This window comes from Limanda limanda, chromosome 1, assembly GCF_963576545.1.
Source record: "Limanda limanda chromosome 1, fLimLim1.1, whole genome shotgun sequence".
NCBI classification, from domain to species: domain Eukaryota; kingdom Metazoa; phylum Chordata; class Actinopteri; order Pleuronectiformes; family Pleuronectidae; genus Limanda; species Limanda limanda.
In genome coordinates this window covers 29,771,801-29,799,172 of record NC_083636.1, presented here as the reverse complement: position 1 = coordinate 29,799,172, position 27,372 = coordinate 29,771,801, and the positions used below count along the sequence as shown (strand labels likewise).

Genomic DNA, 27,372 nt, shown 5'->3' with positions numbered 1-27,372 from the left:
CTACTGCAGCCCTCTCTGTCCTTCCTGTAGACATAGAGCATGCTTTCATTAGTTCCTACCTAAGTTTGGAAGTATCTTAAAATGTTATGATTGTATATCTTTGTATAAAGCATGATATTTGGAGGGTTATATGTACCCTAATACTCCTTCCTGAGTTATTTTCACGAAATGTATTGAAAGATATTATATGGTTCAAAACTTGAAAATAAAAAAAACGCTAAGCTTGCCTAGATATAGAAGTATTTTTTGGTCAGCTAATCTGCTGGATCCGGCTACATACTTACTGTACAGATATAAGAGTGGCATTGGTCTGTTTATATTACTCCCAGAAATAAAGTGCCTAGTATTTCCCACACTATGAAACTATGCTTGTACAATGAACCTGTATTAAGCACTTTATGAAAAATTCTAAGTTGTGTTTATATATAGAATGCATGAATGGTCTTCTACAGATCTGCAAATATCAGCACGGATCTTAGGGATGTTTCTGATCAAATGTACTTCTAACACTTAGGTTCCTTCAGCTTGTAATAACAAGTATGAATAAAAGATTACACCAGATTTATGCACTTTTCGCAATGCCTTTTTATACAGGCTAATCAGTGCAAAGCTAAAACAGTATATAGTCCGTTATATCCGAGGATTGACACAACGCAACGTATTTACAATTCCAGTCGATAGTATTGTCTGTTGAAAAAGCTGGATGTAATTGATTGAATTAAAAGTTACTATTCTCGCTAATGTTCTTTATTTCTCTTTCTTTTTGTCCGTACCTCATCCATCTTCCTGCGTGTGTTTGTCTGCTCTGCTCCTCGTCAGGGTGATCTCGGGATTCCTGGAGAGCAAGGGGAGATGGGGTACAATGGAGACAAGGTACATAACCACTGCAACAGATTTGGACATGTTATGAAAGGTCACAAATTTTGCCCATGTCTTTGTTTTTATACGGTGTGTTTGTTGTTGTTGGACAGGGCATCCAGGGAGCTCCAGGGTTACCAGGCATCCGTGGGATACCAGGACCACAGGTTAGCATAATGCTGGAAACAGCCATCATACATAACACTAATAGTCTTTCAAATGGTGTCATCTATCTTTTAACACAAAAGTAATCAGTGTATTTCCCAAAAAGTCCAACTATTCCTTTATAACTTGTCTCATTTTCTGCTTTGTATTTTTCACAGGGCAAGTTGGGAGAGAGGGGGCCTGATGGTACACCTGGACCTCCAGGCCCTGAGGTTTGTATTTGCATGTTCAATGCTACATTGAACGTGACTGTCTGTGTTACAGCAAAAAAATAAATCAATGTCTTTTATTGATCATGACAGGGCTTCCCTGGTGACATGGGACCACCAGGTGAGAACGGCCTTGAAGGACCAAAGGTGAGAGTTTGCCATAGACTGTAGTGTATACAAAGAATGACAACATAACCGCTCCCCAAAAGTGAAGCCAAAGCATCTAGCTTGCCACTACCTGGCTGGCTGTAGTATAGGTCATAACTACTGCCTCCTCCATGAGTCAAGGGCCAGAATTCATTCATTAGTTTTTCTCAAAGATAGTTTCTGTCATTTCCGGTAGTAGTTATAAGGCTGATTTTCAATACAATCCTTGCAATAGTGGTTCAGATAGTTCAGTCTGGACCAAAGTGGTGAACAATTTGTTAGACATAGCCTTCCCTGCGACTAAGCCACTACCAAGGCTAAAAACATATGTGTAAATACTACAGTTGCCTTCACACATTACCATTAATTTGATTGCTTTGTTCCCCCTTCCAGGGAAAACTAGGGGCCAGAGGTTTACCAGGGCCTCGAGGGGTGGCTGGCTTGGAGGTAAGAATGTCAGACAACAGCCACATCAGAACGACCCTAAAGTGCCAAACGGCATTAAAAGTTTTATGGCACAAGACTTTTCTTAGCTGTGGGCTGCTTTATGTCCCCAAAACATAATTCATGCTAAGGTCAATATCATCTGTTTCTAGGGAGATGAGGGCCCGATCGGACCACCGGGCCCAACAGGACTCGAGGTGAGTAATAAGGCAAACACCTGGTGTTGCTCGGCTGGTAGAAGATAACATGCATCACTATTCATTGCTTCAGGCAGCCTTAACCCGATAGCCGTCTTAAATCCCGCTTGTTCGCCTTAAACCAGTATAACATAAAAAGAACATCATGCTTGCTCAATGAAAATATTGAGTCTGTGTGTGTTTGTGTATCCTCTTATGTAAGTAGGCGTGTTTGTTTAAACTGTATCCCACACAAGACAATCAAACCATCTATCATGTGCATCGCTGTGGTTTCATTCGTCCTTTTTATATCTGTGGCAAAGTCATCCTCAAAGAGACAGAGAGAGAGAGAGAGAGAGAGAGAGAGAGAGAGAGAGAGTAAGAGAGAGAGAGAGAGAGGAAGGGATAGAAATAAAGCTGAGTGTATGGAAACACAGCTGCAGTTTGACGGTAAATGCATGTGCACGGCTCACAGACCCTCATTCAAAGCCTTTTGGGTTTTCAAAACAAAGGAAGACTTGCATGGTGTCAGCTACTTGGTCTGTAGTGAAATCTGGTTCGTGTAACTTTAAAAGGAGAAGGAATTGAATGAGTGAACTCACCCTGCTGTGATTAGTATAGAGCTGCAGTCCTAATCACGTCTAACTCATTTTACTATGCATTGTAATTTTATTTCTCAGCTTAATTATGCGTCTGAGAATAACTTTTAAAGGTATTTTAGTGAATAAAGTAGGTTGTCATTTTGAATGTTCTTATTTTGCATTAGAGAGTGTCTTTAGATGTGATTATTACGAGTTTTATTGTATCGTTTTTATTGTAGCTCGTGTCAGAATGATTGTCCTCTGCATGCAATCCCTATTCTTGGCCACAAGGGGGTGTTCGAAGGCATCACGAAATTTGTGTTAACGGGCCACTGCAGGAATAAGATTTTATTTATGTCTTTTATTTTTTTTCCTCTATCATAGATTCTAGTACCTTTTTTCTTCTTCAGCAGTTTATCTTCTTCATCAGTTTATCTTCTTCTCAGTCATTCTGAACTTTCTTTCACTCCCAGTCTGCCATGAACTCCCCCTTCCCCACCTCCCATCCCCCTTCATGTCTTCTCTGACCCCTCTCTTCCATCGGAGGAGGAAGTGGAGTAAGGCTCCTGCAGGAGCCGTGAGTGATCTCTGGCCAGGTGCCACAGGTCCACCGACTCCTCCACCTCATACACCTCCTCAACCAGCTGTCTTTTAGCTTTTTCAACGCTCTTCTCGGAATGACAACCTCTCCTTTTTTTTTTAACCATCTCCCACACCTTCTAAGTTGCTCGTCATTCCCTCTCCCATGGAGCAATTTGAGTTCATTCTTTAAGTTTTTCTTTGTTCCCTCGGTTAATGTGGTCACTCGCTGACATAAATCTAGATCAGGTGATAAGAAGTCCCAAGTCCTGCACTGCTCATATTAATTCTCATGTTACGACAAAAATCTGGTTTTACTCTTTGTGTCTAGGTAAAATACAGTATTAGGCTGTGCTGTCCTATGAAAGCAGCCAATTTTTTTCTGGGGTAAAACTGTGGAACTGTTGAGTCACTCTGTCTTCAGGAGTTTGGCTTAGACATTTCTGACCCACAGTTATTGCTAGTAAAAAAGCTCTTAGACCCCCTCTTAACCCTGGGAATTACTATCTGCGCAAGAAAAGCATTACAGCCGCACACTTTCACAGCCTGCCAAGATGTACTGTCAGCATTACCTGTACACACCATTACATATCTCAGCAGCATGTAGAGTAAGCTGCAACAGCTGTAGCCGACCTCCTTACTCTGTCTTTGAATCGTCCTCTCGCAGGAAACCGATCCTTTATAATGATTGAGAAATTGTAATGAATGTTAATGATGCATCAAGTTAATTTGTGTTGTTCACAATTCATTATTCTCTGCTGTGTTGTGTTTCAGGGTAGAATGGGCAGAAAAGGATTTCCTGGGAACTTTGGGCCAGAGGGACTCAAGGTGAATAAAGATAATACACACAGATGTTCCAAAATATAAGAATTATTAAATATTTTCTAGTGAACAAATGATCATTAATATATTTGTCTCTGAAGGGGGAGCTTGGTGTCCCAGGATTGGTTGGAACAATGGGAGAAAGGGTAAAACATCCTGACATTGCCTCTTTCTGTATGGGGAAGCTGAATTCTTCCCAAACCATCAATCCAAAGTTTTTTTCCATTCATCCATTCAACACTGAGTGTCTGTATTTCAGGGCTTGGTGGGTTTCATCGGACCTGTGGGAGAGGAAGGACTGGCAGGAGAGAAGGTAAAGAAACCTTGTTCCAGTCATCTAAAGTCATTACAAGGTGACTTTGAAGTCTGAATGTCATTTGTCTAATGTCAGGGTGATCGAGGGGAGATGGGCCTTCCGGGACCAGCTGGAGAAAAGGGATCAACGGTAAGATCTAATGAGGAATTTCAGTTGGTTATAGGACACTATTTGCAAATGTTAAAATAAGAGCTTACACATGGTTTTCTAGGCTAGTGTAAATAAGAAAATCTTGAAAAATTGCCATCTGAAATTAAACTGTGTGTCTTATTCCCATGGGAATTTACTGTTGTGTGGTGTCAGTGCCACGTAAATATGTCAAAGACGAAAAAAGAGGCACAGTGGAAAAGACTTCCAATGATTTACCCTCTGGACATTATGTTACATGTTCAGCCATATGGGTCCTGAGTTTCATAAGGCACAGCTGTAACACACCTCCCCTGCTCCTTCAGACAGACCGAGTGGCTTCTCTGTCAAATAGACTCTGATATGGACCCTCTAAACTCTAAACTATATGACTGACTACAATGGATAAGAATTTAGACATCATTCTCACTGAAACAGAGAGGTTTCCTGCTGGCTGACAGCCAGCTGGATTTCTCTGAGGACTTCACCACACACACACACAGACACATACACACACACAGAGACACATACACACACACACACATACACACATACACACACACACACACACACACACACACACACACAACACACACACACACACACACTCATGAGGAAGTTCTCTGTTGGCCCATTCTTTCAGCTGCAAAACAGAAACAGACCCACTGGAAAAGACTGCATCATGCAAACTGAACAGAGCTGACAGGCGGACATCTATAGCTACTAACAGAGAGCTCATACTGCAGGCGTTTATGATTTATGCATTTGCATGAGTGAGATCAGCGCTGCCTACTGTTTTATAAGTTTGTAAATTACTTAAGTTTTATTGCACTCAGCTGATTTGAGCAGTCAGACTGATAGTACTCCCCATTATGTAGTAAAGCTTTTGAAAAATGGCCTGGCCAAAAATATTGAAGTCTAGAAAAATGCACCCATAAGCAGTATGTTTTCAGTTATAAAATCATCTCCTCAGGCTGTCTGCCTTTCTCTTTCCCCCATTGTCTCTTATTGCTACATTAGATGTGCTTTCCAGTGCACAAAGCATTTCTGCAGATGTATGTTTGGTTGAATGACGTCCAATTTATTACATAAAACATAAACAAAAGAATTCAGTCTTTAGTGCCTCTACAGTAAAATCCAAATTGAAAACTTTGTGAAAACACGAGTTCACCAATGCCAAATTCATTTTAGTTTCACAGTTTAATACATTTGTGCTGTGTTGTAACAAAAGTACATGATGTCCTTATTCTTACTGTGTGTTGGAGATGATCATTTGTGTAATACTCTGTTTTGTGTCACTTGTGTATGTGTACATATTTTAGGGTCACACAGGGACACCAGGGGCGACTGGGCCTACAGGACCACTAGGAAGACCAGTGAGTCACATTTATTCTTCTTTTCATCTGTTCATCATAGTTTGGGGTAATAGTATTATCATGTTCTTAAGCCTTGGGGACTATTTAGAGATCCTGTCCTAGGTTGGTGATAGGATAGGATGATAATATCCAAAAGACCTCAAATCAATACAATTTCCCAGCTGTAATTAGCCACTGAGTGTATTTTGATTCTGTCAGTGTCCTCTTTGAGCACATGATAGTGGTGTGCACCCTCACGGAGCATTATGAGCAATGGCAGCCTCCCGCTGAACCTGCATTACTCTCCTGTCAGTCAAAAGCCCAACACCTATAACCAATTAGAAGCTGCCCTCGTCTTCCCCTCGTCGTGTCTTCGCCATTGGCTGACTGTGGGGGCCACAGAGCCACCAAAACAAACATAAATACGCTGCTCAGGGGCGCAGCAGAATGGGATTCCAGAGCAGGCCCTTTAATTGGTGTGAGTGACAGATCTAACAACAATCACCATAGTGTGTTCCTGAGGTCAGGCTGCCCCCTTCCCAGGGTCAACAACCAGGGGCTCTGTGCTCTGTCAGTGTAAACCTTTGTTTAATCTTCCTCTTTTTCCTTCACCCCCTCTCTTCTCTTCTTTATCCTCCTTTTTCTTTTGTTTGTTAGGGCTCCCCTGGAGCGACTGGGCCAGCCGGTACCAGAGGACCAAAAGGCTTGCGGGTAAGTTTGAAGTTTCCCACCTGATGTTTTTGCAGCTTTGGCCTCCTGCAGTCAGCGGATCATATCCCTGCAGCCTTAAGAACGGATCATAAACTTGGCAGAAGAGCTCAGATTCACATCACTGCTCTGTTTTTCTTTATGCTCCGCTGTGTGATCTAACGCTTGTTTGAGCCATTGGAAAAAACTTGAGTGGGTGAACATAACGATGCGTCTGCCTCTGAGCTGATGTCACATGTGTTTTAATGGACACGGGAGTTTGCATAACACGTTCTCGGGTTCAGTGTTGAAGAATGAGTCTATTTCATCCTTTTCAGAAGTTCAGTGCTCATTATAGCTGCTGAAAAGCTCCAGTGACGTAAAACAAACAGCCACTTTTTATTCTAAATGGAACAATAAGTGCTTCTTATAGGAAAAACCCACAGTCAGGCCAACTACGTGACAGTTGTTGTGGAAAACGGGACCTGGCTTTTGTAGAAGTTCTGTTGGAGAGTTGGAAATTTAGTGATTTGCATGAAGAACCATGAAACAAAAGTCTTGAGTCAGCTTGGGGCGTGTTTACAGGGAGCCACATTCACAAAGAGGACACATCTGCTTTATGGACTTTACGTGAAGTATTTTGTAACTTTGTCTATAAAAGTGCTATATACATTAATAATTATTTTTTCATAATGCTAAACTAAAGGGCTATTAGAGAGCTATCAGGTTAATTTCAAATTTTTTCTTCACATTACTGGAGTAATCGCCGGATTTAGACATTTCTGAAAGCTTGTGGAAAGGTGAAGAGGAAAGATGTGTCACATTATCATCACACAGAAAATATAACATATTGCAAATGTACAGTTTCAGCTGTAATACAATAGAAGATGTGTTGATAAATAGACCTAATTCCAGAAACTCAGTCGTCAATCACAAGCATAAATAAAAACATGAATTATAGTTGCATTCCATATATGTCTTTCACTGGAACACCTAAGGATACTGAAGTAATCTGTGTCTACTTCCAGTATAACATTTACAAAACATGTGGGGAAAAGGAAAAAGAGAGACACATGAAAACGGAAAAATCTATAGAAATTCCAAATGAACTTACAGAACTCTAACATATTTATAACTGCCAACTCAATCTGCAGATCATCCATGTTTGTAAAATCAATACTTCTGTTTTTATTTTACAAAACAAAGCCTTACGCAGTTCACAATAAAACTTATGTAACTCCAGTGTGTTGTGTGAAAAAATGAAAACAAGATGGACAGCTGTAATATGAGACCAGATAAATAATACTGAATATATGATCTGCCCACTGGAACATCATAACACAAATATCTCCTTGACTTCTCAGCAAAGAGTATTTAGTGGCAATAACTCACGGCAATAATGACTCATTACGATGATGAGGGCTGTAACTATATAGCAATGATACATGATACAGTAAAACTGATGTTGCTGACGGTGTAATTCCCTTTGTCCTTTGATTTGCTTTTTGTGGAGTGCAGACCATGTAGCTGAACATTTTAAACGATGCCTTTTATCACGACGGTCCACTGATCCAGCTGGAAAGTGGGATAGAATCACATTGAGCTTCTTTATCTGAGGCGTCCATGGGAGATTGGCCTCGCTGTGGTTGGCCTGGACACACTCGGATATCTCCAGCTGGTTTTTCAATTAATACTAATGTCAGCAGTTTCCACTGCCAGTAAATCTGTCTGCTGCTTCATGACTCTTTTTCTGTTGGTCCAAAAGCCAAAAGAAGCAGAGGTGGTTCGATTATTGACATACATTTGTGCAACCTTAGACACACACTCACTCAACACTCTAAACGCACACTACTTACTATTGTTTAATATAAATAAAATGGATTATCTGACTGGACCAAAACAACATGGAGTTGTACTCAGATTGACAATTTGACGTCTCTCAATAATAGAGAGATCACCATATTAAAGATTGTATTACTCTTCTGGCCAGTTCATCTCTATTTCACATCCTTGGCTTGAATATCACAATCTTAGAGTGAAATGAAACCATATACAACTAAGAATGTTTGCACAGACCACATGTGTTGTAGACATTAACCACTTGGCGTGAGGCACAGGGCACAGAAATGTAACAACCAGCTCTGCTCTCTGAAACATGGAACTAGAATGTTGTCTAACATGGAAAATACTATCAATCCAGGACAAGATGAAACCCCATGTTTACGCCAAATTGAATAGAAAACTTGTATTATAGTTGTGTCTGGTTTTCTGTCTGTATTATATTTGCATGTGTAAAGAATATTTGAACTTGTGGCTTTCAGCCATGAGGAATCACCAGTCGGACTTATCATGCTTTCTTACTAATAACTCCACATCTCGTCTGACCTGCAAAGTCCTGCAAATGTTTTCCACATTGAGGAGCATATTAATCTCATCAGTCCTCCCTCTCAGCAGTCGGTGGTTATTACTGAGCCGGTCTAAATAGCTGTGTTTGATTGTTTTGAATTCATGCCTCTGCTTTTCCTTCTTCTGTTTGGAAAGGGTCAGTCTCGTGCTACAAATGAAAGTACTTCAGGGTCATTAATTAACTCTGAAGCATGATATCTGAGTGTTATCCCCTCGGCCTGATAGGGTGAAATATTTTCCCTACACGGCGGCTAATCAGGCTATGTAAACGTAACCAGTGGGTAGCGGGTACCCCAGACAGGAATGTTAATGAGTGCTGCTCATCCAGCTCTATGTATAATAGGCTTATAGCACCTCGAACAGCGGCGCTCTCCACAGGCCAAACTCCCACTGCGCCCATTCAACCACTCTCACATCACGGCTGCCTGTGTGGCTGTTTCACCTCAAATTTGCTTTTTTTTCTTTACAGTAGTGAAGACAGGAGTCTACTCAGTGTCAGTGAGCCAGCATTTGCCACAGTATAGATGAGCGTGAGCAGGTGTACAGCAGATGGACTGTATTGGTCCACTGCCTGGCTCCCATTTATTATCACTGCTCACTGGACTAGGAGGCCTTTAAGCACTTTAGATTGATTATGTTTGACAGCTACACCAATGTTATCTAAACAGTCAGACTGTTCTGACGGTGTGTGTGTTTAAGTGTGACCAGTCTATATCTACATGCACCCAGACAATGTGTGCCCTGATTCTACAATTAAGATATGCAAGTGCAAGTTCATAGACCAGTGGGGTTCCATGCCATATATGACACCTTATAGAGATAACTGTAGCCATTCCTACAATGACCTGTATTCGCATACACATTCACTTTTACACATACATAACATATTTATTATTGAAACCTGAAAAGAGTAGATTACAGGCACAGTCACGTGGACTCTGTCATGTCAGTGTCGTACTATTCAGAGATGTTTATTTACACTATGTTGTGGCTGTCAGGCTGTGTTACAGTGACCTCTGTTGGTGAAATGACAACTGTCTTGTGTTTCAGGGAGCGATAGGACCTGACGGTCCTACAGGAGAGATGGGGTTAGAGGGCAAGAAGGTAAGAAATGTGCACATTCATCTTAATTTTGTTGTTGATATACAAAACAAGAAACATTCATGAAGTCAAACAGTGCAGGCACTAGAGTAATGACCATGAACTATCATAAAACAGCATAAATTCATTCCTCCTGCAAAAATAAGAGATTCTCAAGACTAAAAATGCATCACATGCACCAAAAACAGCAAGCTGCACATCTTCTCCATCCACTCAAAACACAGGAAATACTGTAAAATGACATTTCTAAACACACAGCTATCTATCATCTTTCTCTCTCCACAGGGTCTTGATGGTCCTCCAGGAAAATTAGGTTTCCCTGGACTACAGGTAAAGCACACTTGAGAACTTTTATACTTTTCCACTCCTTCCTGTCGTATATAATCGGTACTTATGTGCCTCTGGAGAGACAAGGTATCAGCGTGATTTAGAAGTCGGATGTGATGGAGGCCCACAGTCAGAACAGACATATAACATTGAGGGAGAAAATAGTCCTTGGGAGGTTTCTGCCAGATTTACATACATGAGAGTGGAGCGCACACAGCTGTTTTCACAGCTCCCTGGTGAAATTTGAGAGTATTTACTCAGCCTGCAATTAAACTGAACTTCTGAAACTCCGCCCCATCACCACTACTGAAAAACACTCAAACTGTTTATTCTTAGAAAGATTTGGAAATCTAAAGTTGCAGAGGCACTTTGGAGCAAATAGAACTACATTACAGATGTTGAATCATATGAAGCAAGAGAAAAGATTGTATATATATATATAGATATACAAAATAACTTTTAGCAAACACATCCCTTTGTTCAGTGAAGAATCAAATGTTGATTCACTTTCTTTGTCAGGTATAGTATTTACCTTGTTTGATCACAAATCCTGATAGAATTCATCCTGTCCTTTATATCGTTATTCATTTATCGATCTTTCTCGTCTGATCCTGCAGGGGAAGCTCGGCGAGGCTGGGGAAACTGGGCCTAAAGGTTTTCCTGTGAGTTCCCTCATACATATTCTACCGATGAGACCTTTTTGCATGGATGAGCCCAAAATAACAGCCATTGTATTCTGAATAGACGAGACTGTATTTGTATACCATATAAATGTGTTACATTGTTCAAGAAGAATGGTTGAGTGCGGATCTCTGCCAAGGCCTAATAGACCCAGTAGATTCATTCAAGCTGGACCAAATTAGAAATTAATATGACAGATCTTTTTTCATCAAGAGCCACGAATTATTCTCTGAAAAATCAACAATAAATGTTGAAAAACGCAGATCTCGTAATGGTAAAAAAAAATCTTATATCCGTTTTATCAATCCGGTCTTTTAAAAATAATAGAGAGATTTACAAAAAGAGAGCATAACCTTCTTGGTGGAGGTAATTGAAGGCCTCACATTCTCTGTATCTGTTTATGTAGAATCACACATGTATGCAGTGTTAATGAACATTAGATGATTGAAGTGTGGATGTGTTCTCTGAGCTCACTGACCCTTCTGTCTTCAGGGTATCCAAGGGCCCTCAGGACCTCCAGGGGACAAGGGAATAGCAGGCGAGCCGGTACGAGCCTCCTTCCATCTCCATGTTTTGTATATACTTTATATTTCTCTCCTGTTTGCTCTTCCTCATCACCTCTGCCTCAGTCCGATCATTCACTATCTCCTTCTGTTTTCTCAATTGAAATGTAATATTGCAGTATTCTCACCTTTACGTATCCTCCATAGACAAACTTCTCCTCTGCCTTCTTAATAGTCATGCTGGTTTTATTGGATTCTTTCTGGCAACACACAGCCGCCTGGTTCTTTTTGCCCAGCTCTGTTAACGCCAAACATCATAGCCAGGGAGTACTTTACGAGACATATTTTAGTGCTTATTAAAAATATATTTGTCTGTATTAAATGTTTCCTCCGTAGCAGCCAGAGAATTGTCTCATACTTCACACATCTCCTCTGAAGTGGTAGAAGATTAAATTGCAAGCATGCAAGGGAGATTGATTTTTTTTTTAAAGAAGCATCGTATTTATAGATGTGCTAAATTGCTGAACTTGCAGGGAAAGTAGACGTGATTATTGTCATAATGGATAAAACCTTTACTGTAAAATATTTTCTGTCATTCTTGTGGATGTACTTTATGAGCGGTGAGAGAGGCTGAGCAGGAATGAAGGGAATGATAATGTTTCAGTATGAATGCATGGAGAGTTTAGCTCACAATTTATAGAACAGGCCACCATTTCCTTTTCGTTTTCATTGGTGTGAATAAATCATTGGCTAATCTCTCCTGGAACATTTCAAGTGGTTCCCAAGCATGCATATATAAAACCAAACCACATCATTCCAAACTTCCAAATGTTCTTTTATTATTTAAATTATATACAAAGGGCATACTGTACATTAGAGTAAAGTAGTAACATTTAAGTGCAAACCTCCACCACCATCCAAGACTCATCATACACACGCAATCAGACATTCTGTTCTTCAACCAAAACATTTTAACTAGCTCTGTCACCTCACATCCAACACCTGGACTCTGTGGGACTGTTCAGATCACAACTTCAAACACATCTGTTTGGATCAGTCTTCCAGACATAATATCTTATCTATCCCTCATGAATCATTTTGAAACTTTAGTTTTACTTGTGTTGTTAGGTAGCTTTGCCTCTTAACAAGATTTTAACCTTGGCTTTACCTCAATTGTTCACATTTTTATTCATGATATATTCAAAGATGTCATTGGGTGTTTCAAAATGTACGTAGTCAGGCTTTCTCGGGGGTGTGCCTCTTAATCTATTGTATTGAGTAAAATGGTGAAATTCAAATGTGTTTGCAGTGATGTAATTTCCATTTAATGAGCAATATACAATTGCATGGTCACATTCATAACAAGCTAAAAAGCTGTACAGTGTTTTGCTTTGTTAACAGTTGTCTGACTACTTAACTTGCCTAGTAAGGCCACACTGTACACAGAGGTTCAATTAAAGTGGAGTTTCCTTGTAGGAATCCCCTGTTTTATAAATACATATTGTAAAAAATCCTTGTTTTCCCTCCCAGTCTTTCTCCATTGTTTCATCGCTCATGCTGCACAGCTGCTTTAACTGATAAACAATTCATTTGTGAGCCCTGTTGTTTACATTCTTTATGCTTAAGGCCACACGGTGACTTTTGTTATATCAATACTATTGTTTGGACTGGATGCAAGTCAACCAGGGAGCAGCAATTGTTCACATGCGCTGAGGTTAAGAAGTATTCATACCAATGCCACAGTGTTTTTGAAGCATAATTAGTGACAGATTACAGTCAAAGTCAAACTGTGTGCAGATGGTTAAGTGATTTATCTTCTGCTGGCTGATCCATAACCAACATTAGCCAGAGATTTCTTGGATTTTTTTTTACATGAGATCTGATGTTTATTAGTGTGCAACAACCATAATCTAATCATTCAAGTATTTTCCTACATATTGTCACACATAGGGAACATCTGGGCCACCAGGGACTGTGGGACTGCTGGGAGAGATAGGTCAAAAGGTGAGAGACATTGCAAACTCTCACACACACATACACACACACAAAGGGTATTGAGTCGATTAATTGATAAAATATGTGACATCTGTTGTTCCCCCTACCACAGTGAATTACGCTCTATGATTGAAGTAAACTGTCCAATTAAACTAATAAACCCACATTACAAAGGTGTCTCTCTCCCTCCTCCTTTTCATGACAGTACGTAATGGAACTCAACCCTGACATATTGTTCAAATCTAACGCCAAAGAGTCATTAGCCCTTAATCTCGCCAAAAAATTATTCATCGTTTTCCTCTCTCTGATTTCTTCTAATTAATCAGGGTCCTCCAGGCAAGGTGGGGGAGCCAGGACTGCCAGGCGAGCCAGGGGAGAAGGTAAGATGATACATTGCTGCAGTTTTTATGTGGATATATTTTTTTCTCTTTCTCTTTGCAAGATATAGTTTAACTTCAAAGTTTATTATGTGTCCGTGTGTGTCAGGGAGCTGTTGGAACTGCTGGGAACATCGGAGAGCAGGGACTCATGGGACAGCGGGTACGTTTTTCAGCATTAAACTTTTAAATATTCAATCTTAATAGGTACAGCTCTTCATTTAATTAACTTGTATATATACGTATGTGTGTCTGTGAACAGGGAGAACCAGGCCTTGAGGGAGAAGGTGGTCAAGCCGGTCCAGATGGAACCAAGGTGAGACGCTTTCCCAAAATATCTTTCTCTTAGGTCATATTATAAGGATGTGAAGGCTACGTATGTATAATTTCTTTTTACATCTTTTAGGTATAAACTGTTTAAAGATAATGTTATATGTCTTATTCTTAGGGTGAAAAAGGTGACATGGGTCAGGAGGGCGATACAGGAGATAAGGGTGAAATTGGCCTAAAGGGAAAGGAGGGCCCACCTGGAAGTCCTGGACTCAGTGGCGTCAGAGTAAGTCACCTGTCTCTCTGCTTAAATACACACACACATACAGAGAGAGAGAGCGAAAGATGGAGTCTCACCCTCTGCCTTTTCTGTTTTTTTTGTTGTCGCAGGGTCAAGAAGGGAAACCTGGCAAAATGGGGGAAAGAGGCAAACTAGGGTCAAAGGTATTAATGTCAGATCCTGTCTGATACCTTAACAACATGTATTCACACATGCTGGCACCGAATTGCAGTGTGGTCAGCTATTCTGTAATTTATTTCATGCGTTTATTCAGGGTGCTAAAGGTCATCTAGGTTACCTTGGGGAGACTGGGACAGTGGGGAAGACAGGCCCGCCAGGTTTTGTTGGACAGAAGGGATCGAGAGGAACAATTGGACACGTGGTAAAGTGGAACAGTAATGAAAGAGATATTTATCAATCCCTTTTGAAATCATGTTAGTAGTAAGTTTAAACATAATCTCTTTTTTTTAAATACTGATTGTGTGTTCGACAACATTTGCTCACTTTAGGGAGCTCCTGGTCGAATGGGTCAACAGGGAGAAACTGGTCTTGCAGGTTATGAGGTAAAATGAACTAACTGTATTATGAGTATGTGACATATTAAAACAAGCCTGTTATGGTAATTAGTATTTGGCGAAGTAATTTCACCTAACAGTTTCTTGTATCTGTCTTTTCAGGGCCATCAGGGACCGCAGGGCCCCATTGGGCCTCCAGGACCAAAAGCTGAAAAGGTAAACTTTGTTCACTTTATGTGTTATACTGGTCTCTGATTAATCTTCCTTAGGTGATATCCTCAGAGCATCCCAGAAGCAGCCAGGTTACCTTTATAATGTTAGGATTGGACACAACTAAACAAAAACAAACTGCTTATGAAACAGACATGGCAAAATTAACCTCTTTTCCCTGGCAGCTTGTTCTGATTAACCTTGTTTTGGTTGCTTTAATATGCAAATGTTTTACAAAAATCTAGAGTGCGCTGTTTTCAGCACATTTAAATGATAGCATCCACAAAAACAGTATTTTACCAGGTGTTTCAAAAGTAAGAAAGAATGCACTGACATATCAGGGATGTATGTTTTATAATATATATTTAATGACTTCCACTGTTCTGTTTTTCATATGCAGGGTGAGCAGGGGGATGATGGAAAAGTAGAGGGTCCTACTGGTCCTCCAGGTGACACAGTAAGTCACACCTGACTTACTTTTCTCCCTCCTCTTACTGTTTGTCTGGTACATGGCTACAGAGGTCAAATCATTTATTTGACTTTTATGCTTCCTGTTTCATCAGGGTCCTCCCGGTGTCAGAGGGGAAAGAGGGGAATCAGGAGATCCTGGATACAAAGTAAGTCCCGTCACTCCAGATTCTCTTAAAATTACTTTTCAGGAATCACATGGTTAATAATCTGTTATCTTTGCTCAGGGTCAAATTGGTGTGGATGGAGAGAGAGGCAGGTCTGGAGCTCATGGTCTACCTGTGAGTGTCAGAGGTTGTGATTTCCACATTCAGCTCTCAGACTTATTATCTCGATGTGCTTTCAATAACATGAATGTTAATTTCAGGGACACCCTGGACCTCGTGGGCAACAAGGACACAAAGGGTCCAAAGGCGATCAAGTAAGGCAGTCAAACAGAAACATTTTGTGTGTTTGCTGTGTGTGTAACAAGATGATTGTGCTTCTGTCGGCTTGTTTGAATAGTCATGGTTTGATATTCAGTCTTATTTACCACCCATATTGCATTAGCTAGTGTCCGAATCCTCAGCTGTGTCTGTTGTTCAACCTTCCATCGGTGCCTTAGATGTTCATGTTTGGGTCTAAGTTAAATGTGTAAGTAAACCAGATAGAAGATGATTGTTCGACCTTTTTTGTGAGGTTGCAGAAATAATTGCAGGTTTCTGGCAAAGTGAGAAAGTTAGCTAATGCAGCAAAGATCCAAAAGAAACACCAATTTTAGTGACGAGGCAATTAATCAGTCTGAATGAACAGTAATAATAATAATAATAAAACAGAAGTACTGCAATGTCATGTGTTACTTTTGGCTCGAGAACTTCTTAGTACGTTTTGAAAGTCAGAGAGTTCTGCAGCCGTTATAGTGACATTGCGGGTTATTGGCACAGAGTAACAGTGGCATTGGAAAATAATAATAATTTCACCTTTAACACAATTTCTCTTCATTTAGGGTCGGAAAGGCAAAAAGGGTCAGAATGGACAAAAAGGAACCAGAGGAACAGAGGTAGGACAATGATTATTTATACACATCCATACAGTATTAAACTCTCAACCTTTAAGATTTTTGTATCCGTGCCACGTATACTTGGAAATTATTTGTCAAAAAAGTAATAAATAGAAATATTATCCCGCTTGGTGTAGATCTCTGATAAGGCCTCTCTTCTCTTCAGGGTGTGGGGGGTCTGTCTGGTCCCAGAGGTGTGGTGGGTCGAGAGGGACAGGAGGGTGCTCCAGGGATTGATGGAGTCCTGGGGAAGGATGGCAGTAAAGGCATGCCGGTGAGACAAATAAGAAATCTTAATAATCAGTTGTTCACTGTCCTAAATGATCCAAGTTGAATAACTAACAGTTTAGTCCTGCTATGAATTCCTAGAAGCATAACTTTTCATTATACTATACATGAAAATATATTGAACAGAATAAAAACTACTTGATAAATAAGTCCTTATTTAGCCATTTCTGATCTATTGTCAGGACAAAAATGTGTCTATTGTTATTATGAAAGGGAAGATCCATCTTCATCCCATTTTCTCCATACATATCTAGGGAGAGCATGGGGATGATGGGGAGGCTGGTCTTCCCGGCAAAGCTGGCTCATTTGGTAAAACTGGCGTCCCAGGACTCCCGGGTGATCAGGGGGGCATTGGACCAAAGGTAAAGCGGAATTGTAGATTGCATTCACGTTAACAGTGCATAAAAAGGACAACAGTCTTGATATAATTTGATGTCATGCAATAGATACAGGAATAATAACTTAGCTGCCCATGAGTTGTCCTCACTCAGTCTTTTGTTCATTGATTCATTCATCCAGGGTGAGCGGGGTCTCCGAGGCCAGAGTGGACCTCTTGGGAAAAAAGGCTTCAGAGGTGGAATGGGGTTGCCAGGGCCACAGGGAGACCAAGGATCCAAAGGACAACCTGTGAGCAGCATCACCAACTTAACTTACACAGAAAAATTTCATGACATGTCAGGTTCTTTATAAAGATGACATGTTTTTTGATTCTTGACTGAATTCTTGTTCAGGGTGATACAGGGGAAGCGGGTTTTCCAGGAATTCTGGGAGTTTTTGGACCAAGGGTATGTTCAACATCAAACATCAACACATCTACAACAATCTCTGTGCACAAAATATCAACACACATGTAGCTCAAGAGAGTCATTAAACATCATCCTGTTTGTTCGCAATATAAAAGTGAAAATCAAGTAATTCACTGTGGCTACACTTACTGAGCTTTTCATAGTTACAAAAATGTACATGTTTTCTTGCACGTGTGTGTTCTATGTCTAAAGTCTGTTCCATACAATCTTTGACACATATTAAAAGTCTATCCATTGACAGTTACTCTGTTTCCAAATCATTTACGGCCCCCACCCCCCACCCCCATTACCACAACTACTCTTTGAAGCAAGCCAGTAAAATTCCTCCTCACTCCTTGCCAATGATCTGTTCCATATAATCCCTCTAATGATTTACACAGTTGCCGTACGACACAAGCATCCATCACGCGTCTGTGTCAGTAAAGATCTGTTGTAGTCTACTGAAATCACCACACAGAACAGAATCAGGGTTTGTTTGGAAAGCTGGATGGAAATAGTTAGTGATGTCAGATGTTCCATGATGACTTACTGATATAGTCAAATAAAAGTGTGTAACAAGACAATTTGCAAAACTGCTGTCAAGTATTATAGTTTTAAAGAGGTGCACAAAGTTTGTGCTGAAATGTTTGCCATGGCTGTTTGCAGGGACCTCCAGGAGACTTTGGACCAAAGGGCACACGGGGACCCAAAGGGCCACAGGGTTCAATGGTAAATAAATTTGTAATCTAATGATCGCGATTACACAGGTGAAATGCAGATGGCCCTTTTCATCCTTTTTCTCGTACCCTTTTCTCTCTATCAGGGCAGAGGAGGAGTAGTTGGCCCCATGGGAATTACTGGCCCCAATGGAAATTTAGTATGTATCATACAGAAAAAAAGAAGCTTCAAATTCTCTCTCCTGTTGTTCTTCAGTTTAGTGATTGTGTGCATCTCTTTACAGGGTCCTAGAGGAGAGAAGGGCAATCGTGGAGAAACTGTAAGTCTTCTGGTTGTCTTACCACATCTGTGCTTTTTAATTTTCATCACTTGTTTACATAATTTACTGTATTAAAAGAAGATTTGATGACAATTGTCAGGCTAAAAATATGTTCTCTCTCTCTGTCTCTGCAGGGATTTCAAGGACCAACGGTATGTTTGCTTTGCAATGTTTTTTTTGTAGTAACAAATAGAATGAGATAAGATAGTTCTTTATAAGTCCCACTATGGAACATTTTACATGTTACAGCAGCAAAGATTGAATGTACACTTAGTAAAAGATAATAAATAAATAAAAATACAATTTAAACACAAGAAAAACATTTGAATTTAACTGTGGCCACTTAATTTGTATCATAAGCTCATCCATCTTTTATCTTTTTCTTCTTTCTTAGGGATCTCCAGGACCTCGTGGACCCCCTGGACTTCCAGTAAGTCTTCCACCTTTTTAGGTTTTAAAATAATGTCATATTTGAGTCTCATCTCATTGTCTGAATAATCCTTTTATTTCTCTGCTTTTTAGGGTCCCCTGACTGTCCCTTCGTCATTTGTAAGACATGTTGTGCTTGATGATTTTCTTACATTCGTATATTGAGTTGATATGGATCAGTTAAACTACACTGTAACTTGTTATCCAGGAAGAACCAATGGCACTGATGAAATCAGACACTTTAAGATTTTGTTTTTGTGCTGCAGATGGAAGACGGCCTTTTGTTCATGGATTCACACACCTCACTCAGGACTGAGGTTAGTGGAGAATGACCTTGAACATTTCTCTGTATCTTTTTGTCTTTAGATCTATTGAAAACTGTACAGACTCGTCTTTTTTTGTCCAGAACAAGCCAGTGATGGACCTGCCGATGTTGGACCAGGGCGCAGAGATCTTTAAGACCCTCCACTACCTCAGTAACCTGGTTCAGAGCCTGAAGAACCCACTGGGAGCTCGGGACAACCCTGCCCGCATCTGCAGGGACCTGCACAGCTGTGAACAGAAGTTAAATGATGGTATGTGTGTGTTGTGTTGAAGACAAAGATCGTGAAGAGTTTTACAACAAATACAAAAAGGATCCGAAAATGTTTTTGCATTTTTTAGGCACTTATTGGATTGACCCCAACCTCGGCTGTATGTCAGATACAATAGAAGTCTCCTGCAACTTTACTGGAGGTGGACAGACCTGCCTGAAGCCAGTAACGGTATCCAAGGTATTTAAAACAACAACAAAAATGATATCAGCAAAGTCGACAAGTTAGATATATTGTAAATATCCCACAAGCCCAAAACATGCTTGTTAACCTACGTCTTTCTTGCAGCCAACAATCAGGGTTGGTCGTGTCCAGATGAATTTCCTACACCTGCTGAGTTCAGATGCCGTGCAGCACATCATCATCCACTGCTTGAACGTCTCCATTTGGAGGTCAGCTGAGGATCAGCAGGTTGCCCCGGGGTCTGTGAGATTCAAAGCTTGGAGTGGGGAGGTGTTCGAGGCGGGAGGAGAGCTGGAGCCAGAAGTCATAGAAGACTCCTGCATGGTACGAATACGATCTGACATGCAGTTAAATGTCTTTTAGTGTGTTCCATTATTGATTTTCAGACTTTGCCAATATATGAAAGTAGAATTGCACTTAGCAGAGCATACACCGCCGCCAAGGCCCAACAGTCCCCCTATAAAGCCACATTTAAATCAATTAGATCTAGATTTGTATTTTGATCTGCACCAAATTGCACAAACTCATTTGTCCTGGATCTGTGCCAAAAAGGTAATGGTTCATCTTTGGTCCATGTCTCATCTTTCCACCAAGTTCCATGGAAGTTGATTGAGTTGTTTTTAAGTAAAGACAGACAAACAAACAAAACATTTTTTGTCTTGGGCTACTACATATATTATCTGTTCGTGTTTCAGATAAGAGATGGTCGCTGGCACCAGACCCATTTTGTGTTCCACTCGCTGGACCCCACTCTGCTCCCTGTGGTCGACGTCTACAACCTTCCGACCTCTACTCCCGGCTCACGTTACCACCTAGAAGTAGGTCCTGTGTGTTTCCTGTGAGGGCTGCAGCGTCACTCCCCTCGGACCATGGTGGGATGTATCATCACCCCTGGATGACATCTTTGTGCAGACGTGGAGATCGGAGCAGTCTCCTTCGATCCACGGCCAAGCTCTGCCCAAGCGAGATCAAGTCCCCGCCCTCCCAAACAGATCCTGCTTCACTCTGCCAAATTCCCATTGGACTGCAGACACAGAGGGAGGACGCGTGGGGAGCAAGGGGGACAAAGAAGATCTGAGGAGGAGCAGGGGAGTTCTTGCACTAATGGCTTCTCAACACGGCAATAGCTTCGTCAAGCTCTTCAAGAAGGATCTCCACATGTACAACTGCTCGGAGAAAAAAAAGGCTCTATGCCAAACAATCTCTCTGGAACATTGCTGAGTGAAGGGAGAATAAGGCCAAGTCAATCAGTGGACATTATAGTAACTTATTTTTATATACAGTTTGTATACTGTGTGTAATTTTTTGGAAATACCAGGAATTCAATTCTGTCAGAAGATAAGAATAAAAGTAATTGGGATCATTTAAATGTATATATATAAGTATGCTTATTATTATAACTTTTATACATGTATATCTTATGTAAAGAAATAATCTTCAAGTGCAATAGAAAATGAGAAGATAATTTGAGATTTTAAACTAATATGGAAGGATTTTTCAGGGGTGCCATTCTGTTTGCCCTTGGTGCTCATCTCCTCGTGATCCTGCTCGTGTGAATTTTTCCAGAGGCAGGCTCATTTGCATAAATCACATCTGCATTTACTAATGCTCCAAATGGGAGCCTTCAGGTTTCTCTCTAACGTGGGAACAACCAGTAACATCCAGTCAACTCCAAGTTAATTACGTCATTCACTGTTCACATGGGTCAGTGCACTAAATACTTATTTTTTTGCTATACTTACTTCTCATACTCAATTGAACCAGATGCCAGTGATGATTGGGGGAAATATATGTGGTTGTAGACATTAGATGAAAAATATACCTAAGAGTACAGAGCTCTAGTTCTCAAAGTGTTTTAATAATTGCTCTTCCACTGTTGAGTGTGACATCAGGCCTAAAATTTCCTTTACAGAAAAAAGTAGAAGGGTTATTATTTACTCAGCAACACATGAGACAAGGAGTGTCTGCCTTATTCACAGTAGACAGATCACAAATACAGGCAATACCAGAGGAGAACTGAGCCACAGGAGAGGGGAGAGTGGGTCCAGGAATCAAAATTTAAACGCCATCTTTTGAATCCCATCTTCTCACTAATGCATGGTGCTAAGTAAATTATCTAAGGTGCTAATCATAGTGCTGTAATTACACCACTTTTCTAAACTATTCTGATGGTTGTTTTTTTTTGTGCATGCTTGCCTAGATAAATAAAATAAAGTCTGTATATTATCATCACTTCCATAACAGTAATATCCCATCCATAGTTCCCTAATAGTCAACTATCGGTACAGTTTATTTTTTCAATGCTGCAATTTATTCTGAGGGAACATATTTCAGAAATAACGTTAAAAACTACAAAAACAGATTCTCCTTTTGTATCCAGTATAAATCACAGGGTTTGAAGTATTTTTTAAGAATAATAAAATGTTATTTCTGTACAAAGCCCCCCACAGCTGTATGTAATATTTTAGAAACACATGTAGTGGAGATAGTTTTAATTAAATAAAAGTTTCTTTGTTGTAGCTGGACACAAGTGTGTATAATTGTGCAAATCTTTCTGTATACAGTGGATCCCCTCTTGCTAATTTAATGTTATTTAATGTTGTAAACGTGGTGGCCAACTAAGCAAATATCAGTTGGTTAAAGCAATTACTCTTTATGACATCTTTATATATCAGTTCGCCCAACTGGTCTTGGAGTTAATAGATTTTATATGTGTAAATTTGGGGCTCCAGAGAACAAATTTATTACAATGTTAATTATCTTTTATTTTTTTAATTTTTGTTATAATGCTCTATGTTGTTTTTTCCTCTATGATAATCAACCATGTACTGTACCAGGACTCTGTGCTATACTATAACTTGTGTTTTAAGGAATTATGCAAATATGTGAAAATTAATTCTTTTTTTTTGTAAATCTGTTGTAGACATTAAAACGAGATCAGAATACCTCACATTTTTACACATCACATCGCAAAGGTTTTCTTTTGACTTCCTCTATCATTAAAAAATCTGTTTGAAAGTATCAGCCGAATACAGTAAGTCATCAAACTCTGTACAAAACCATTTCTGGTCTCTACATCCTTTGCCTTTCTACTTTATCCATTGCTCAGTGTCAATTTGTTCAATAAATACTTTCAATTTGTGTGTGGATGATTACTTTTAAGCTATTTAGAGAGCTGGAATACCTACAAACAAATATAATAAAGTATCTGATGCATACAATTATTTTGTCAAGAATTTTTTATCACTTAAGCAATTTTACACAACCTGTATTGAAATTTAAAAGCCAAGCAAGTTTCTAAAGGTACACTTGCATATCTTTAATTTCACTCAAGATCTGAAAATAGTCCTAATGAGCACCAATGTTTTTTTTCCCATATAGTGAACACTTTTTTATGCCACCAGATGCAAAGAGTTATGATGACTGCCAAGGGTTTTGTAACACAACTCAAATCACTTTTATATATAAATAAATCATTGTAATGTTGCTTGATGTGAGACTACAGTTTCACAGATAAACACCCTCTCTGTTTGATTCATGGCAGCCAGAAACAGAAGCATGGACCTGTGTGACCTTCATGTGCTAATATTCTACAAAAATAGTTTAGGAGGTAAGAGGATAGTCTTGTGGAGGATTGAGGATCTGTGAGCCAATGATCAGATTAAGTAGTCGGGAAGCCAGGACAGAATAATTCACCAAAGGTCTTTTTAAGGAATATGCCCTGTATGATATTCATCAAGAATCAGTAGAGTGCATACCTCCACAAAGGCCAAAAAGTCCCCCTAAACTGCAACCAAATTCAACACACTATCAGTAGCCTACATGATTATTTTCCCCCATCAAGATCAATGCATCATTCCCTGGAATGGGAATGGAAAATGGGAAAAAAAAAAATATTCTATTTCAAAATGTTAAAGTGATTTACAAAAAAATCCTGGATCCATCCCTTTGTCCGGATCTAAGCCAAATTTAATGAGTTATTTCTTGGCCTATGTTCCATCCTTCCACCAAGTTTCATGGAAATGTACCAGCCGATAAACCGACAAACAAACGGACAATGGCGATAACATAACCTCTGTGGGTGAGGAAACAGTAATAATGGTCTATAAGTTGGATGTTGACACAAGGCCCCTCCTCATGACAGGGCCAAAATAATTACATACCAATATATGACCTATCTTAGCTGATACTGTACTTTGTTTGTGTAAATCCCTGAATACAGTGAACTGACCATGGAGTCGCTTTCTGCACTGCACAGTCGGTGATCCACCCTTGTTTGAACCAGATATGAAAAGAAAAGGGAGTGGTGGGTGTTTCACAGAAAGTCTTCATGGTGGTTGTGTGTGGGTGTGCGTGTGTGTGTGTGTGTGTGTTGGGGAGGGGCGTGCTAGATTAAAAAATAAATAAATAAATAAACTGACAAGCTGCATCTGTGCATTAGACTGGATCTCCTCCCTTGAGAGACATTACACTGCTTTTTTGCTTTAATACCTCCTCCAGCTCCGCTGAAATCCACAGTTACACCACACGATGGCGCTATGGTTGTATGCATTGGTCTCATGTTGCAGGTGAACCATCTCTCCGCTCAGCAGGTTCCTGGCTCCCCCTGAACCTATTTTCAAAGGGCTGATAAAATGTCCAGACTGTGGTCATCCCTGTAGACTGCATTCTACCACATGCTATAACTGAAGTGAAGCAAGTGTTAATTAAGCCTCATCAGTCACCACCATGCAACACACCCTCCATCCAACTCACCACACACATACACATTACAGGGAAGAAAACTCTCTAATAATGAGAGACAGACTCTCGGTCAAAGTCATCTCAAACACTTTTAAAAGTTGTAAACAGTAAACGTGCTGCACATTTATTCTAAACTTACGGTTTTATGTGACTTGCGATCTGCATATGTCAAGATAATAAAGAGTCCTGTGAATGGAAATACATTTGATTTGTAAAGCATGTTGTCACTGCACGCTTGTAAACAGAGGAGACATATTTCTGAAGTGTTGCTTTTGGCCAATCGCTTTGTCCCAGAATACACCAAGCGCCCTGCTGCATTTTCATAACACTGGAAAAGTAACAAACCCCGTGTTTTAAACTGTCACGTCACATTAAAATATATTTTTTAACAACTACACAAACGGAGGTTAATATAACGATAACACAGGGGCATTCTCTTTAAATTTATATCAGTATTATTCCTATTCTATAACGTATCTACTGCGCGATTTCAGGGATTTGAAATATTTCCCACGTAGCTTGAAGGCAGCACCAGTTTCCAACGTGCACACTGGTGACGTCTACCCTCTCATGATGGCGGTAGCCTGGGCTGTTTTGAATTCCGTCCCGCTTTTCGAACTTTACGTGGCGCCTCGTCGGTAAAATGTCGCATTTTTCCTCCAGGAACGTATAACAAGTGAACCGGGATCATGGACTCATTCGCGGGGGACGACGTGACGCTCCCCGTTGATATCAACGGAAGGTAAAACAAACAGAACAACGGAGCTAGCGCTAGCATGTGTGTGAGCGGTGTTGTACGTTGAAGCTAACACACTAATCCCAAAACACTAGTTAGCGCTGCTCGGGGCCCGACTATTAACTGAAACCACACCGAACTACTAAAGTCAGTGTTCCTCAGCTGTACACTGTTAATGTATTCAGTTACCTTAGGTGTATCGCCAGTAATAAGCTTCATATATACTCTATTTTGTAGGGTTGTTAACGTTACGGTTAATAGGAAATCACTAGTTTGTTCATCTGTGTTGATGTCTGACATCTGGAGAGTCCATATCAAAAGTTGTGTTGCTATGTATGTGTTGCTACCTAGCTATTTGTAGCATCAATTTCTATATGTATTCAAGAGGAACCAAATGAATGCTAGTTATCGTAGCTAACCGAGAAGTTCGCAACCCTTGTCCTTAGGAAATGTTGTGTTTGCAGAAGCGTATTTGACAGACCATAAGGAAGTCAAAAGACCATTCTTTGAAATAATAATCAGCCAACAACACTGATGTAAAACAACAATAGTTGGTGATCCAGGTCTCATTATGTCCAAAAACAGATATCAAGTTTTATACAAATTTGAGTTGTGGATCAAAATCCAACTAACCTTTCCTTTACGTTATGCACCCCAAAGTGTTGTAGCTACATTGGTACACAAAGCTTGTCGTGTTCAGGCTGCTTCCTGACATTACCGTTACTAATCATATGCAGCTCATTGGACGTCGCTGTGAAATCACCACAGTCAGAAGTCGAGCTGTCACACAGAGAGTGAGAGAAAGCGGAAATGATCAGAGCCAGTTTTTCCAGCGTGGTTCAAACTGCAGCAGCGTCTCCCTGCAGCCTTCGCACAGGACGAGGAGTTCACTTGTCATATTTGTGTATTGTGTTTTCTTCCCTGCGTCCTCTTCGTGACATGAGGGACGAGTGGGATCGTGGTAGGTGAACCATGCAATGCTCGCTGTGCTCTCCAGTGCTGATGCTGGATAGTGTTTGCTGTATATATAAAGTCTGTAGCTTGTTCTGCTCCACTGAAACACTAGTCACGTCAGATCCCTGCGTTGAAATGTGTAGAACACTTATATAGGCTGCTTTTTAAATGTCCTAGTCCAGCTGTGTTGTGTTGTGCCTATGTGTGGTCATCCAGATGGTTAGCGTGCCTCAGTAATCCAAGATGATAGCCGATATGTGTGGTGTAAATTACTTATTCGGTAATTCTGAAACCTGACACACATCACTCTTTTGGTTTCAATAATATGGCAGGGTTGTGTGTGCGCTGGGGCTTTACTTAATGTTGCTTTTAAGTCCAAACTGTAAGTGATATTGTTGTGAGTTGCTCTCATGTTTGCCACCAGCAGCTGAACAAAGTGAGAGAAAAAAGAGGAAGTCACTGTTTACAGGAGCTCACATTGTTTCCACTGAGTGCAGGAGGGGTCTGTACGAGACAGACGTGTTTTAATGTCATCACTTCTTCATGATAGTTTTTCATTTGGGAGGAAGCTTTATCACATGTTGATTTTCAGAGCTTTCTTGCTTATCGTAACCCTCGTTTTAGGCTCCTTCCGCCCCTTTAACACAGGAAGGGGTTGCTTGGCATGTGAAACATCTATGATGCAATAATTGTCAACACATTTTCACCGACATTCAGCGTTTAGTGGAGGGTTATTTTGCTCCTGCTGCTAATTAATCTCCATGTTTTGTTATTGTAACAAATGGAATTCACTTTTACATTTCAAAGTCTTTTTTAAATTTGACACCTTAAAAAACCTGAATACAAGTCCATGGTCTAAGTATTTTCAGTTGAAATTATATTTAATGTTCTCCGATAGGACAAGTTGCTTCATGTTGCTCTAAGTTTGTAATGTGCAGGGTGTTGAAGCAAAACAAAGGTGGGGCGGAGCTGTGTCATAATGCAGTCTGACACCATGGAAGTTATATACAGTGTGAATCGAGCAGGG

General features: G+C 40.2%; 2 protein-coding genes across 8 annotated transcripts in view; both read left to right on the top strand.

Moving 5' to 3' along the window:
- Positions 1 to 20,865, top strand: part of col27a1a (collagen, type XXVII, alpha 1a) — a 62,928-nt gene extending 42,063 nt beyond the window's left edge. The window contains exons 17-61 of the mRNA XM_061077404.1: positions 820 to 873; positions 972 to 1,025; positions 1,182 to 1,235; positions 1,326 to 1,379; positions 1,773 to 1,826; positions 1,976 to 2,020; positions 3,934 to 3,987; positions 4,083 to 4,127; positions 4,241 to 4,294; positions 4,373 to 4,426; positions 5,746 to 5,799; positions 6,436 to 6,489; positions 9,922 to 9,975; positions 10,258 to 10,302; positions 10,917 to 10,961; positions 11,473 to 11,526; positions 13,434 to 13,487; positions 13,805 to 13,858; positions 13,965 to 14,018; positions 14,118 to 14,171; positions 14,304 to 14,411; positions 14,516 to 14,569; positions 14,680 to 14,787; positions 14,915 to 14,968; positions 15,083 to 15,136; positions 15,531 to 15,587; positions 15,694 to 15,747; positions 15,826 to 15,879; positions 15,966 to 16,019; positions 16,584 to 16,637; positions 16,804 to 16,911; positions 17,180 to 17,287; positions 17,445 to 17,552; positions 17,657 to 17,710; positions 18,377 to 18,439; positions 18,534 to 18,587; positions 18,672 to 18,707; positions 18,842 to 18,859; positions 19,102 to 19,137; positions 19,230 to 19,256; positions 19,403 to 19,453; positions 19,543 to 19,711; positions 19,800 to 19,909; positions 20,018 to 20,236; positions 20,608 to 20,865. Of these exons, the coding sequence (XP_060933387.1) occupies positions 820 to 873; positions 972 to 1,025; positions 1,182 to 1,235; positions 1,326 to 1,379; positions 1,773 to 1,826; positions 1,976 to 2,020; positions 3,934 to 3,987; positions 4,083 to 4,127; positions 4,241 to 4,294; positions 4,373 to 4,426; positions 5,746 to 5,799; positions 6,436 to 6,489; positions 9,922 to 9,975; positions 10,258 to 10,302; positions 10,917 to 10,961; positions 11,473 to 11,526; positions 13,434 to 13,487; positions 13,805 to 13,858; positions 13,965 to 14,018; positions 14,118 to 14,171; positions 14,304 to 14,411; positions 14,516 to 14,569; positions 14,680 to 14,787; positions 14,915 to 14,968; positions 15,083 to 15,136; positions 15,531 to 15,587; positions 15,694 to 15,747; positions 15,826 to 15,879; positions 15,966 to 16,019; positions 16,584 to 16,637; positions 16,804 to 16,911; positions 17,180 to 17,287; positions 17,445 to 17,552; positions 17,657 to 17,710; positions 18,377 to 18,439; positions 18,534 to 18,587; positions 18,672 to 18,707; positions 18,842 to 18,859; positions 19,102 to 19,137; positions 19,230 to 19,256; positions 19,403 to 19,453; positions 19,543 to 19,711; positions 19,800 to 19,909; positions 20,018 to 20,236; positions 20,608 to 20,754 (3,003 nt within the window). The 3' untranslated portion in view covers positions 20,755 to 20,865. The remainder of the gene's footprint in view (positions 1 to 819; positions 874 to 971; positions 1,026 to 1,181; positions 1,236 to 1,325; positions 1,380 to 1,772; positions 1,827 to 1,975; positions 2,021 to 3,933; positions 3,988 to 4,082; positions 4,128 to 4,240; positions 4,295 to 4,372; positions 4,427 to 5,745; positions 5,800 to 6,435; positions 6,490 to 9,921; positions 9,976 to 10,257; positions 10,303 to 10,916; positions 10,962 to 11,472; positions 11,527 to 13,433; positions 13,488 to 13,804; positions 13,859 to 13,964; positions 14,019 to 14,117; positions 14,172 to 14,303; positions 14,412 to 14,515; positions 14,570 to 14,679; positions 14,788 to 14,914; positions 14,969 to 15,082; positions 15,137 to 15,530; positions 15,588 to 15,693; positions 15,748 to 15,825; positions 15,880 to 15,965; positions 16,020 to 16,583; positions 16,638 to 16,803; positions 16,912 to 17,179; positions 17,288 to 17,444; positions 17,553 to 17,656; positions 17,711 to 18,376; positions 18,440 to 18,533; positions 18,588 to 18,671; positions 18,708 to 18,841; positions 18,860 to 19,101; positions 19,138 to 19,229; positions 19,257 to 19,402; positions 19,454 to 19,542; positions 19,712 to 19,799; positions 19,910 to 20,017; positions 20,237 to 20,607) is intronic.
- A 4,369-nt stretch (positions 20,866 to 25,234) lies between these two features.
- cdk5rap2 (CDK5 regulatory subunit associated protein 2) overlaps positions 25,235 to 27,372 on the top strand; it is a 29,947-nt gene continuing 27,809 nt past the window's right edge. For all 7 annotated transcript variants that reach the window (XM_061081163.1, XM_061081180.1, XM_061081171.1 and 4 more), the window contains exon 1: positions 25,235 to 25,397. In XM_061081163.1, coding sequence (XP_060937146.1) covers positions 25,345 to 25,397 — 53 coding nt within the window. In that variant the 5' untranslated portion in view covers positions 25,235 to 25,344. The remainder of the gene's footprint in view (positions 25,398 to 27,372) is intronic.